The sequence below is a fragment of the Papaver somniferum genome, chromosome 2 (assembly GCF_003573695.1).
Source record: "Papaver somniferum cultivar HN1 chromosome 2, ASM357369v1, whole genome shotgun sequence".
In the NCBI taxonomy this organism is placed as follows: Eukaryota; Viridiplantae; Streptophyta; class Magnoliopsida; order Ranunculales; family Papaveraceae; genus Papaver; species Papaver somniferum.
The window spans coordinates 98,026,787-98,042,684 of record NC_039359.1 but is presented as its reverse complement, the minus strand read 5'-3'; the positions used below and the strand labels follow the sequence as shown (position 1 = coordinate 98,042,684).

The 15,898-nt window shown below is 34.7% G+C and overlaps 1 protein-coding gene across 1 annotated transcript; it reads right to left on the bottom strand.

Moving 5' to 3' along the window:
• Positions 1–6,926: 6,926 nt before the first annotated feature.
• On the bottom strand, positions 6,927–9,073 carry LOC113353747 (GDSL esterase/lipase At4g26790-like). Its single transcript, XM_026597247.1, has 3 exons — positions 8,563–9,073; positions 7,759–8,242; positions 6,927–7,272 (listed from the first exon to the last, which is right to left on the bottom strand). The coding sequence occupies exons 1-3, from the start codon at positions 8,947–8,949 to the stop codon at positions 7,079–7,081; spliced, it is 1,065 nt and encodes a 354-aa protein (XP_026453032.1). The 5' UTR covers positions 8,950–9,073; the 3' UTR covers positions 6,927–7,078.
• Positions 9,074–15,898: the final 6,825 nt, after the last annotated feature.

Sequence of the window (15,898 nt, the reverse complement as noted above, 5' to 3'; positions counted from 1 at the left end):
TTGTCAATATTTGTATATATATTTTTAAATCTAAAAATCCATTACCTTCACAAGTTCGAGTTTGAACGATACCCCTTATCATCATTACTACAACCACCAAAATAAATCTTTTAACAAACACATACTATGTTTATAATCCAATAATGGTTAAGTATTATAAACTATATTCAATCATTGAAACATTCTTAGAGGATGACAATAGTTGTTTTCACGAACTATTAGCATCAAAGCAATTTTCAAGTTAAAATAATCATAACGAAATATTCCAAGTCCACAACAAATGGTTGTATCACACAAACCATGTAAGATGTTTACTCAACAATTTTCATATGATCATATTCTGACTTTCGTCAAGAATATAAGATGAACATGGTCGAAGCGAAAGCTTGCCAACATATATTTCGAGAAATATGTAAGCGAGTTAAACTCAGCTCGAAATCTCAAATGTGCATAATCGAATACTATATAGTAACACAAATTTTGTCTTAATATATGAGATAGCTTAGAAACAGACTTTCCAAGTGATAGATGAGTTTCAGTCTCCACATGCCTTTTGTTGATGAAGTTCCACAAGCTCTCCTTAGTAGTTATTCGTCTTCAATTGATGAACGTCGTGAAGTCTAATGCTCAACTACACAATCTATCGTAGTCGAGATATCACTATAAGTAGACTAGATATCAAGACTTATAGTTTTGATCACTAACTGAAAAGACGAGGGTACCCAAATATACCACAATCTTAAACTTTTCCACCTATAAGTCCTCTTACCGAAAGTGAATGTCTATGGACTAATTCGAGACAATGCAACGAATCGGTATTCACACTTTGTGTGATCGTCTATGGATACGAGATCGAGACAATATAACAATCAAAGTGTGAGTACTTGATAATAGGTTCAGACTTAACCAAACTCTGTAGGATCACTATCAAGTAATATGGAGTTAAAATTTTTGTAATTTACTTTAAATTATAATAACAACAATTATAATTGCGGAAAACAAAAGTAAATGACACAGCAAGATTTTGTTAACGAGGAAACCGCAAATTCAGAAAAACCCCCGGACCTAGTCCAGAATTTAATACTCTCAGAATTAAGCCGCTATACAAAATCAAACCAACTTCATATAGTTGAGACCAAACAACTAAACCTATAGTTCACCTAGTTTCTTCAGTATCCCTGCGCTTCCGACATTAAATAAGTGCACGCACTGGAACAATTCCTTAGGTTCGTATTTCAAACAATAAAGGAACAACAAATCTGTTCGGTAACAACTTTATTCAATCTCAGTGATATGAGTTAGACAAAGGCTCTTCTGTTTAAGATGCTAAATACCAAAGTAGCACAATTTAGATCAATATATCCAACAACTACCAAAGTAACACAATTTAGATTATGCAATCAATAATAAGATCTATCTAGATGCTAAATACTGATGTCGATTTAGGCAACTAATCAATCAAATCTATCAAAGATAAACCGATTATAGTTGGATCCCAGCCGATCAAGTTTTGTGCACACCAAATATTATGAACACAAATCAGAAATCTTCTTCATCTTCAAATCTTCTTAAATCTTCAATAAACACCTGCACACCACAACTTGAATCTCTTGTGATCAATCACGTGCAGAACGGAGTATGTTAACAATGGATTATCACAAGACATCTTTGGATCTACAAACAGTTCTAAAGATCCCGTCGACACTTCGATCTAGTTTGAGTGAATCTTATATCAGAAGAGAATATTCTCATGAATAAACAAACGAGGTGCAAACAAAGTTCAAAAACCATTAGTCAATCAAATCAAATCGAAAAATAATAATACTGCAAGAGGGGCAACCTTGTATCCTCTTCTGATATTTCATATCATTTTTTTGTCTGTTTTCAGGAACTTTAGTGTGGACAAGAATGTTGATACAGAAATTTATCAGTTGTGTTTCTTTCATATATGCAAATCCCATGAGCATGGGATATCGCAAGTTGCCTTTTTAATCTCAGGTTTGTTATCCATACCTATTATGATCTCTTAAAATATGTCACTTGCTTATTCAGCTGCCATGCATCTGACTGATAATTATTTGTTTTGCAAGGTTGCATAGATTCTAACACCCGAAGCTGGAGATTACCTACTATGGAGAAAGTTGGCAAGTTATTTTAATCTCAGGTTTGTTTCATTACCTATTATGATCTCTTCAAGCTACATCTATTCATTCTTTTCAAGTATGTGTTTTACATGATTTTTTCCAAAAGGTGCAACTTACTACCATCGAGTTTTCGGAGTGGAGATGTTATGGTCGTTAGGTTTGCTGTAATTGAAGGAGATAAATGCATCTAACCTGACGAGCAAAACATTCTCCTCTTTAATTTTACTGGTGACTGAACTATTATAATTATTAGTTTCCTTGTTATCATTCGCTACCTCCGGCTGATACACTTACATGCTACAATTATCTTTTTGTTTTGTGAGGTTTCACTGATGCTAACACCTGAAGCTGGAGAATACCTACTGCAGAGAGTTGACAAGTCATTGTAATCTCAGGTTTGTTTGTGTTACTTATTGTGATCCCTTTGAGTATGTGTTTCACATGATTCCTTCTAAAAGGTACAACTTACCACCGTGATTACAGTTGGCGAGTAAACTCTTGACACATTAGATTTTCTTGCATTACTTACTAAAAATTTGGTTGACTGATGGTACCATTATCTTTGTTTTTCGAGAATTCATTGATTCGAACACCTGAAGCGGATCAGTTCCACTGTGTGGGGGTCAATCATGAAGCTGGTTAAACAAGCGAGACAGTATTGTCCTTGCAAAGCTGTACCAAGCGAGGGAAATAACTTGTACCAAGAGAGACATTCTTTTGTCTACTTCTATTAATGGGTGAGTAAAGTCTTGCTATATCAGTGCATTGTTTGTTGTCATCTTAACTTAACATATGAAACCATGTATATAAATTCCCAGTGACAAGTCTGTTAAATATAAACTTTTGATGCTTACGTTAACATGTTCATATAAAAACAGTGAGAATGTATGCATTAGAAACTTGCTTATACTAGAAACTGCTGAAACACACAACCTTGTCATTTTCTTATAACATAGGGAACCATGTATGTTTTTTTGCCTCAAGCAGTTGTTTCACACACATATACTTAGGTATCTGAATGAATGATGAGACAAATCTTGGTTCAATTGGTTGGTCTATAATGAGAATGTATGTATTACAAAATTACAATGAACGTGTAAATGAATTGCCGAAATTACTGAATGAATCTTTCTCTCATATGAGAGTTGTTTCTACTTTTGAGTTTTTATTTCATTTTTGTTGTTTTGTCAGGATACTGAAATCGATGGCAATAACTGATACCATGAGCTGGTTAAGGCTACTCTGATGTCAAAGGACGACTTCTTTTGGCTGGTCATGAACAACTTTTTTTCATCCAAGGTATAATGCAGAACAACATTTTTATATTTGGAAACTACTGAAAAACACAACCCTTGTCATTTGATTATAACCATATAAGGAACCATGTATTTTTTTAGGCTTAAGCAGTTCTTTCAATGTAAGAATGATAATCGTATCTTACGTATGTGAATGAATGAGGAGACAAACCTTGGTTCAATTAGTTGTTGTATGGATTTGTGAATAAATGAATTCCTTATGCTTCTAGAATGATAATGTATGTATTGTGGAATGAGAAATGAATTGCAATGCAGCTTCAGAAAGCAACTGTATTGCAGCTTCAGAAATGGATTGCATTGCATTACAGGGTCCAACTATGAGAGCTTATTTATAACAGAAAAAAACGTTATTTTTTTTAAAACTATTTTTTTTACCAATGTCGAATCAACGTTATAAAATATGTTAGTAATTAGCACATCTGGCAAATTCATTATTGTTACAATCAATCGTCAATGTCTACGGATGTTAGTCTAAATGTTACAAACGATATACACGTGGAAAACAACAAACGTTACAGTAAGCTTTTACGAATTGAATCGTTACAACAAGCTGTTATATCAAAAAGGTTACAATCAATCATCGACGTTTGAAGCCGTTACTTTAGACGTTATAACCTATTGACACGTGTCGTACGGCAGCCGTTACACTGAGGTATCACGGTTCTTAATCGTTACAATAACTGTTAAATCCAGTCTGTTACAATCAACTAAACAACGATTAAAATCGTTGCTGTGGCTGTTACAAGGAAGGAAAGGTGTCAATAAGTCAACCGTTACGCACAAAGTCGCCGTTACAGTATCTGTTACACTGAACTTTTACAGGCTAAACATTACGATCTGCGCAATAACGGCTATCCGTTAAAATAAAATGACATCAGGTTAATCTTGTGATGACTAGATAACCATTGGTGTATTTATTCCAACGAATGAAACTGTAATTTAATAAATTTTTATTGTAACAAAATGAACTGTTGATAAAATATTGTAACACTAATAATAACATCACATTTCCAACGTTTTTTTGATGTTACAATATATAAATACTAACATTTTTTCAACGTTACACATTTTCTGATTTCGTGTAGTGAATGTTTAGTTATCTAACCGATAGCTTGCGGGATGGATTAGTACCGCAGAGTCACCGAAGATAAAATCAATAGTCTCATAAATATCACATTCATGAAAAAAATTTGACGATATGAGTGCACATACAAAGTGTCTTGAAATCCTAAAAGCTGCAACGGTAAAAAACTGCTCGATCAGATTTAACCCTAAATGCTACTGCCTGCTCCTTGCCCGGGCCTGCCCAGTTCTCAAATGTGATATTACAAGCCATAAATCATTCACCGGCCGCAGCTGCAAAATAACCAAAACAACAAATTTTATTTCCTCTAAAACCAAAACTTCCTTCATGAAAAGTAGATTTGTAAATAGTGTCATATAGAAGCGTCTAAATAATCTAGGTTGGAATTAACTGCAACCTAGATTATTTTTCATGTGAACCGATGCCGGTTGGAATTAATCTAAGTTGGAATTAATATAAATAATCTAGGTTGGAATTAATTCCACTATCTAGGTTGGAATTAACTGTATTAATCTAGATGTACTTCATGTGAACCGATGCCGTTATTTTCGGGACCGTACTAACTTTGGAATTGCTAGTATTTGGTAATAAATATGATGTTTTGTTCTAATAAACATTACCTGAAACTAATCCAATATAGAACAACAATAAAAATTTAATATACGTTATATGTGATACCACATGTATCACATATAAATTTATTAAGAGATTTTGGGTGTGCATTTTAGTATAACAACATTTTTTAGGAGGATATTTGTGTATGCATTTGGAAAAACAACTATCAAATTAAAGGTTCAAATGGGATGATAGGAAAGCAATGTATGAATCATAATGGTCGGCCCCATAAACACAACTAAGAGTAGAAACAGGGAGAAATAAAGATTTATGATATTTACGTTTTCCTTTATCTCCCTTATGTATTTTACTTTTAACATATAAGATAAAATTATAGAAGATCTACGAAAATAAAGTTAGTTTGTTATTTTTGAAGTTTGAAAGCCTTGTTCAAAACCAAATATATGTTTTCTCTAGATCTACTTCGCTAAAACTTATTAGGTTGGACAATGAAAAGTATTTTGGTTTCTATGGTTTCGTGATGAATCTCAATAACTTCATCCACCCAAGTCAACAATTACCTAAACTCAAAACCACTTGGTAATCTCAGTTCAAGAAGGCTGTGAAGTAGTAAAATTAAGAACGAGATGTTTTCTCTCAAGAAACTCTTTTATCTAAGTTTTTAGAGGACATATCCTCAAAATAAAACACTACGAAGTTTATCCATTTTCTTTAGTTTTCAAAAGTTTCGTTAGAGCATTGCGCGGTTGAACTCGCCAAGCCTTGGTATGCCAAGTTTGGTTGTTTTATTTTAGTTCCAAACCTCAAGGTCGCTTGATTAGATTACTAGAATCAACTTCGTTAGGTTAAACTAGGAAGGATAGAAATATTAGACATATAAGTATTACTTTGAAAAACCTGAAGACGTATCGACATCAGCGAACACATCATCCTTCTGTCTGAGGTTAGTAATACAAGACTTGACTTATTTCCATTTTTATCTATGTTACTTTAAAGTCGTTGCATGCAAATATATATATATATGAAACTCTAGTATTAGAGACTCGATCAATTTATTATGATCAAAGTGTTAAGCAAAAATATGCCAAAGTGGCGTATATATTAAATTACGAAGTATAACGTTTATCTTTTGAACTTCGTAATTGCGACACAGACACTATGTTTGTAATTGGTTACTAAATTATATAATGAACTTAGGATTGATTCCTTACCTAGAAAATTATGTTCAAATACATGAGTTTAAGGAAGTAAACTTACAAAACTTGTTTCGTAGTTGAAAGGAATCAATGAGATTGGTGGTTCGATTTCTTATTGGGGATCTATAACACGACCGACCATTATTAGGGGATCTATAGCAAGACTGATACATGCCTTGGGGATCTATAGCAGGACCGATCCCTATTGGAAATCTATTGCAGGACCGATATTGATAGCAATATTTTATTTCCGATTTTACCCCTAAAAAACAAAACAAAAAACCTCAATAAACACTATTTATGAAGGGGATTTTAAATCTTCAAGGGAATACCGATCCATAAATCCAGCAATACCAATCCACAAATCTGTCGGTCAAAATTATTTTGTTTTATATAAAATGGTATCCCTCGTGGGAGGTTAGGCCTCCCTTTATAATGGGAGGGTAATACGAATTAGACACTAACTTTTTTTTGGGAGGAAACACAAACCGATACTCTATCTCCAGCAATGATTTTGCTAGCAAGCATTATTTCTCAAATGATTCTTTCGATATTTACAATGCAATGATCTTATTTTGCAGTTAATGCCTTCGGATTATGACTCGTCATGTCCCACTTATCTTTTCATGAGTTTTCATTTTTATTAGTAAACTAATCACCATTGTGGGATTATCATGTTAAAGTTAGAACTTAAAGCCGGAATAAAAACACAACAATTATATGAACTGAACATCATACAGCCAAAAATTCAAGCTGAAATTACTATACAAACTCCGCCAAGCTCGTCTTCATCATATTATTAGCAACAATGAAGTGCAACTTTTCAGATGGATGGACCGAATCCCAAAATGCATATTTGCTCGCATCTTTGCACGTTAAGGGATTAGATCGATGACATAAGTAGCTCACTTCAATCCTGCCTGATCCACAGCATCCATTCTTTACATTCTCGAATCCTAGTAATCAAAAACACAAAAATTCTGTCATTAAGACAAAGAGCAACTGGCTCCTATTCCTTTTTGGAAGGTCATCCATTTATGAAGAACTCGAATGCATGCTTGTTACCGGAAGAAGAGAATAACTGGTCTTTGAAATTCGCTAGTGTCTCTGTAGTACAATGGTAAAGTCATTGGGTGATGATATTGGTGAAAAGAAATTTTAGTACGACCGAGACACGTCAACTGCATATTTCATGACACGTCAACTGCATATTTCATGACCTAGACATTTTACTACACTATAGTTTTCTACAACCTCTTTAACTCTAATTTCTGGTATGAGTGGTACACTATGTAATGCATTTAATTGGTGGTTGAAGTTTTTGTATGCAGAATTTTTCGTCCATAATTATAGATTGGAAAAGATATAATTCTTGCATGCCGGCCTTTCCAATAATTCAAGTAAATTGCAGTAATTACAAAATAAAAGTTAAATGAACTCACCGTATAAAGAAGGTTTCTGAATGACATCCATAGCTTGATAATAAATGTTGGAGAATACGACCTTACTCCCTTGAAGTTCACCTCTTAATTTGGCAGCTAAACTCTTTAGCTTCAGATCAAACTTTCGAGCCAATGTGTTAAATTCTTCAATACAGACATGGGCAGGATCCAAAGTTCTTATTATAGGAAGACACCCAATAGGAGGAAGTCCCCCTAGTGATATTTTGCGTGCACCCAATCGGTAAAGTTCCACAATAAAGTTATTTGCAATTCCGATCAGAAAACTCTCATACTCTTCGAGGGTGAAGTGCAGTGATCTATCCGGTAATGCAAAGTAGTTTATTGCGAAATCATTTGTTCCTATACTTATAATGTACACTGCATCCCCTATAACTTCTGTTGCCGCCTTTCTCCCGAGAAGTGTTGCTAATCTGGTTTTGTAATCCTTGAAGTACTCTACTTCTTTCCACAGCGGTATCACTGACTGTTGAAAACAAAGCACTCAATGTTAAATTATAACACAACTGCTCATATATATATATATATATATTTTTAATTCTGGATTTTTCACTAAGGCTCAAATTGGAAAGAAATATGTCAGTATATTTAAAATCTTTTGAATGCCCACACCAATAGTAGAAAACTTCAGGTGGTTCTGTTGAGGGTTAGTATAGCCACTTTGCTCAAATATTCATGACTCGTATACTATGGAAATGAATAAAAAGCTAGTAGTACTACCTAAGATTCATCTACATATGTAGATTTACGTAAACATATCCAAATATCACCGTGTATACTACTTACAGTCACTGCGGCTGTTTTATTATCAAAACCAGTTCCAGCTGAAGCGAACGTGACACCGGTAGCGAAATCCTCTATACCATAGCTACTATCCAAATATGCAGGTACCAACGGTTTATTTCCAAACGCTTCAGATATAAAATCAGTTGCGATCCTACCATTCGAAAACCTTCCAGTAGCTTTACCACCTTCAAGGTCTCGTCCGTAAGGTGCAAAATTGCTCTTGGAAATGGTTGGAAGAGGATTGTTATTACCTGCATCAACTGTCGAGTCTCCAAAAACTATTATTGCAGGAACCCTTTTTGATTCGACATGGATTCCAGTTTTTAGCAAAAGAAAGCATGATAAGAGAATGATGTGATGGTACAAACTTGGAGCCATATTTCTCATTGTTTTGGTTTAAACAGACAGTTTCATGATATATGAAGATATATATGCAAGTGGATGATTATAAATAGTGCATTCTTATGGTGTGAGTGTGGTGATCGACTGAGCAAGTATGCCAGTCTGGAGATACTTTGAAAACAATTAATGATCAATGTGGGCATTTACATGTACGCTCAACTATATATGTAAGACAAATTCATTTCACGAGAGGAGCTATATTTTCTGTGATGCAGCAGTTCACCCAACTCTAACCATAACAGTTAGAAACATTGAAACACGAGGATATATCATCATCATGCATGGTACACTCTGGTCCCAACGATCAAAGCCAAAAGCATTTTAAGCCTAATGATATTAACGCTGGATGAATGTGCACCGCTAAAACAGGGCGTCCCTGACATTGATGATGCCAGAAGGCCGACGCGGACATCAATAATGTTGCCCCTCTTACTGTTTGACCAAGTCAGCGCAATTTGAGCACTACCCCGAGTACACAATTGAATCTTTTGGAGTAGGATTATAGGAAAAGAGAAAGAGGCACGGAAGAAAAGGATTCTATTGATATGAATTGTCGGTTCACATGAATACAATATACTTCACATACATGAAAAGAGGAAACCCAAAAGACTTCTGTTTTGGATCACACATCCATTGGCATGGGCCCTTTAACATTCCCCCTTATGTGGTTTAACAACAAAACTTTATACATAGTGCTTCACATATAGTGCTTTGAATGTAGTTCTTCAAATGTCGTTCTCTCCTTGATGACTTGTGCCGAAATCAATTGCGTTACTTAAACTTTGACAAGGAAAAACCCAGTGGGATAAAACCTTGGTACAACTCTTCACATGTTGTCTCTTACTTTACATGTAGTTCATCACATGCAATATGATCTTCACAGATCGATGAGTCTAAGTTAATTTCCTCGTTAAAACTTCGCCAGGGAAACCCAGAGGGACCAAACCTGAACTAAAGAAAAAGAGTACAATATTAAGCAAACTTATAACATAGTTGGACTCGAATATGTTGCCTCATTAAAACCTTGACAAGGAAAACCCAGTGGGATAAAACCTTGACGAAGGGAAAAGAGTACAACGTGACAGATGAAAGTAAAGGTGATCTGTTGCAGATGATCACTTTGTTCCGTTGAAGTTGACTAGTTGCTTCACAACTCCTAAGGCAGAAAATCCTTGTGGGAAAGACAATAGCCTTATTTAGGAAATTACTTCCCGGTGTTTGTTATTGTCTCATTAAAAACCTTGCCGAGCAACAAAACCCTGTGGAAAAAAGTAACCTCGGTGAAGGAAAAGAGTTCAACACACCATTAGATGCTCCTCCTGATGTCAGACAATTTTCATTAGTCTAGTGCAGTCAAAAGGAGTTTATCACACTTTATTTTGGTGACTTGGATGTTTATAGAACCATGTTGTTGATTATGGAAGTTACGTTGCTTAACAGACTATCGTGTTTCATTTCTTTGATTCAGATATTTTCAATAATATCAACGCGATCTTTATGTCTTCAACGTTCAACATACTTAATGCTTTTAGTATTATCTCGCTAAAAACCTTGTCGAGTAATAAAACCCTTTGTGAAAAACTATTCTCGATCAAAGGGAAAAAGAGTACAACACAGCTTAAATTTCGAAGTAAATTATGTCAACATCATATCATTGGATCCTCCCCCTGCTTACTTTCACAGTTGTTCCAGACTGTTCCTTTAGTCATGTACTTTTCGAAACTGAATATCGGTAATGACCTAGAAACTAGTCTACCGTATCTCCCCCTGATTACTTTCATTGGAGAAGAGATTATTATTCCTTCATAATCAACAACTTTTGGATTGCACTTTCATTAGTATTCCTTTTAATGTCTTTGTATGGATAAAACAAATTTATGTCGATGGTTACTTTTAAGTACATTATTATAATTATTATACCATTCCAATGACGTTCCGTTGGCGCGGAGCTATATCTAGCTAACAAGTTCCCCGAGGATGTAAACTTTAATCGAGTACATTATTATACTAAGTACAACAATGCGTCTGTTGTACTTAGATATAGGAATTTCATCTCCCAACGCATCTTCGTCTTATTCCTTTGGACGAAATGGTTACTTACTTACATTTGAACCTCGACTAATCATGGGAGTGCTATCAGGATGCATGTCTTTGTTAAAGTGCCTGCCAACTTTAGACATATGCAAACTGGTGGAATAATATACCACAAGCTCAGTATTCGATCGAGCTTTCCCTAGATTTTTCATCTCAAATTCGGATTTTAAATAGCTTTTAAGATCTCTTATTACATCAAGAATACACATCATGTATGTACCATCAACATAAAACTTTATTATGAATACGCAAGGAAAAATAACTTACTTTTCTATCCCCTCCAAATCAAATAGCCACTTAGACGGGTATACCACATCCGTCAGATTGCTTGAATCTATAAGTGAGCGTTCTATATAACTGTAAACACACTCTGTAGTTTAGAGTCATTTGATTTGGGCAACAAAAGTCTATCAAGTACTTTTATAAATATCTTCTATCTCTTGATTCTTTGAGAGATACGTAAAAACCACATACATATGCTGCATTTCAAGTCCTTTTGAAATTACCAAGCTAACTAAGTAGCGGAACTCCATAACGTTCATTACAAGAGAACAATTCAGGGCTTTGTGAGAAACCTCGCGCCACAAGGCGAGTCTTTGTACTTTAAGACTACTTTCTTCTCATTATGCTTTATGATAAATTAATTATGTATGTCCAATAGGCTTTACACTTGGTTGGTTAGCCCTACCACACCAAATACCCGTATATTTTCCAAAGAACTAAGTTCTACCTGGATCGTGTAGGACAAATATGCTATTTATTTGAAATTAATCAAAATAAAGCATGGTTCGATCTCATTGTGCTCTACTTCTGGAGCAACTATTTATGGGTTATATCATCATTGTGCACGCATGATCCTTCCATTGACTCATATGCATTCTCATAATCCGTCAGTATTTCATTGTTCTCTAGAATCATTTAAAACTTCGGAGCGTCCTCCAGTTTGATTCATGGACATATTCAGAGATAATCTTATGAGATGATTTTTGATGATATAAATAAGTTGTGCCTTACTCACCTACTTCCTTTCTAGGTGAGGGTTGATCGAACCAAGTGGTATCTCCAACTTCTTTTATGGATCCACGACCCCAACCACACTTCCACTGAGTGTAGTTGCAACACCTTAGTCTATGGTGTATATCCCGTATTGAGGATTTGTAACTTTGCAGGTAGGTTTGCAGCTGGTATGTGTGATCTCATCACTTTAGCAACATCAGTGTACATTCTGAAAATCGAATATTCTTTATCACTTCACATTTACATTTGTGGAGTACAACAATCAATATGAGACACAGTGGGAACACACCACGACAATTCCTGTCGTTCTCTTAGAAAATACTTTTTCTTATCTCCCCCTAACGACGGGAAGACTGTCTCATTAAAGTGATAACCCGCAAATCTAGCGGTAAGAGATCTCTTGCCAAAAGTTTTAAAATGCGGATAATTGTTGGGAACTCAGTTCCAACATAACTACTTAACAGTTTTGAAGACCCATCATAGTACGATGTGGAGTCGTAATGGCACATATATAGTGCAACCAAAAATGCGTAAGAACACGAATGTCAGGCTTAAATCCAGTTACCAACTGGTACGCAGAAAAGGTTGACTAATATTGGGTTCTAAAAACGAATTAAGTAAGATGCGTGTAATATTGCATATCCCCAAAGCAATAAAAGATAGGTTGGTACGCATAACCTATTCCTTAGGCACCATCTATAACCTTTGATGGTATCCTCTGCGAGACCATTGGGTATATATAAGATGCTCTATATTGATCCTATTAAACATGCAATATTCATCAATTCCTTTTGATGTAAATTCTCTAGCATTAATAATGGTGGTGAGCCTTTGCACTTTGTATTGTGTAATATGTTCTAGGAGTTTTTAAACGCAAATTTCTTGGGAACTATAACTAGTCCAAAATGTCAAAACATTCACCAGAGACATAAGTCACTTTAATGGTCCACATTCTGCATGAATATTTTTCTAAATTTCACATTGTTATCTTTGTAATATGGATTGTTTACCATTTGCATCTTAGGATGGTCTCAATCCTGTTTTACTGAAGACTTTGTAAAATGGGTGATATGCTTTCTTACTTAAAAGCATAATGGGAGGGAGGAGGGGGTTGTGCATCTGGTATTTTAGAAAACACTTATTGAGAGATATGCCGCTACTTCGCATTCTGTCAATCTTTTTCCCGTTGTCTTGTCCACTCAAACACAGCGATGTACGTATGAGTCCTTTCAAAAGGAAACATCATGTCACAACCAAAGTGCCTTTATGGTTATGTCAAAGTCTGTATGAGTCAATTTCCAATATTTCATCGTCGGAGTCAATATGAATTCAATAATCAAAATTAATACTATAATGATTTACATTTCACTAAATTGACTCATTAGTCTTTCTAAATTGACTCATTAGTCTCTCTAAAGTATGTTTCCTTCCAAATACATTAGTGACTATAAAATATGCAATCAATTACATTATCATCACAGTCAGGTTCCACATGATATCCAGTTGCATGGATTTCTTTGGAATTTAACAAGGTGTGATTATCTCTCGGTACATATAGAGATTTTGTGACATTTTTTTCCTATCTTGAAAACAAATTTTTGAGAAATATTGCGCTCGATGATCCAATCCTCGTAGTCACATTATAAGGAAATAGTTCAACAACTAGTTTAAATTCCTTAAGCTAGTGGAAGAAAAACAACTATGAGTTAGACACTTGGGTCTTGAGAGTTTTAATAAGTGGTGTGGCCTTATTACGTAATAAAAGTGGGATTCAACTCAAGTACTTTAGAGTTAATATATATTACGTGTCACCAAATATATCTCAAGTGCTTTAGAGAATTTATGTCTCGTGTTTTCATTCCATAAGTGCAGAAATTGGATCTCGTTCAACTTAATAAGATAGTCGATTGGCCAGGCAAAGTTCTTGTTGCCATTAAAGTTGATGTAAAAATTGGTTGCTACTATGATACACACATTACATTGTATATACCAATACCTATGACGAGGTGCATTTCCAACTCTTTCATTTATGATGGAAGCTAGAATTACATTTTAGCTTCATCCAATGATATATATGTCCCTTTTCTCATGCTTTATATGAGTCGGTACATCTAACCCTCATTCCTTCGGGGTTCTTTCCATTTTCAATTTTGCTACATTTAGCTTAATTTTAGAAATTTCTTTATCTCAACAAGCTAAGAGAATCTCACTACATATGTCAACCAATTACTTTAGATTTAATAGATTACTAAAAACAATTCTCTTGTTGTCATACTTCAAAATATATTGGTTCGTTAGTATCATGGATGAAGTATAGAAATGGAAATTTTCTGACTCATATCATATTTTGTGAGTTCTTCCACAAAAATTGGAATACATGTGATTTTATTTGAACGTATCGTTTGAAACTACTGAAAAATTAATACTCCAGTAAGTGGATTACATTCCACGGAACATTCAAATTTTGGAAGGAAAATATCAGGTAAGCAACAATGGTGCTCAAATACTTCTAAGCCCCAAATAAATACATTTGAATCGAGTTGGTACAACCAATTGAACTAAAGACACCATTCAACTATGGCCAATATCATATTCAAGAGAACAAAATAACACTAAGAGAAAAATTCTTAATGATCGAGATCAATAATCACAATTTAAATTGACCATTCAACTTAGCCGATATTATATACTATGGACTTATCTTAAGAAATAAAAAAAAAAACCAAACACAGGTATGTTCCAAAAATAAATAAATAAGACCATACGATATACAATGTTAAAACTGACAATAGTTACATACCTCAAATCCAGCTTTGGTTCCATCTCTATATACACGAAACCAGAACGCCTTTACTCGCGCACAACCTAGATCCCATAAACTGGATAACAGCTGGAACTGCTAGGCCTGGACCGAATCGTGGGTGGACCGAATTTTGGGTGGACCGAACCGTGGGTGGGTTGAACCGAGGTGGGTGGACCGGACCCATTTTCCTTTCTCCTTCCTTAGTTTACTGAAACACTTCGCATTCCTCCGTTTTACAAAAAACGACAGATTCATGGCCAAATTCAATTTCTCATTCCTCGTAATCAAATACGGATGTAATATGTATTAACATATTATAAAATCTAAACCAATTATACTAATTACAAATTTAATATGTATTAAATCTAAACAAATTATACAAACCCATCCAAATTACAAACAAGGAGATTACGACACAATCAAACACAACATACACATACACATACACATACAAATATCAATTGATTATGAGATTTTCCAAAATCAAAATCAAAAAGAAAAAAATAGATCCAACTTATCTGATTTGATTCCAGCGAATTCATTAGCTTGACGACAATTGATCTCCAATAATCCATATTAAAAAAAATTTGATTCAATCTAGCTCTGCGGTATCGCTTCGTGCATGATAACGTTTTGTAGTAGGATTATAGGAAAAGAGAAAGAGGCAGAGAAGAAAAGGATTTTATTGATATGAATTGTCTGTTTACATGGATACAATATACTTTACATACATGAAAAGAGGAAAACCAAAAGACTTCTGTTTTAGACCACACATTCATGGGCATGGACCCTTTATCAGAATCAGTTTTTTTTCCTTTTTCTTTTTTTTTGTGCGCGCGCGCGCAAATTTGTTTTTGTAAGAAAACTGAGATGGCTGCAAAAAAACACGCCCATGAAGAAACTTGATTCCCCGCACGGTTATGCATAGCACCATGCAGGGAGATATCATTAAGATATACTAGAACTTCACCCGTGCCGTAACGGCACGACCTCCGTAGCAAGTAAAAAATTATGTCAATT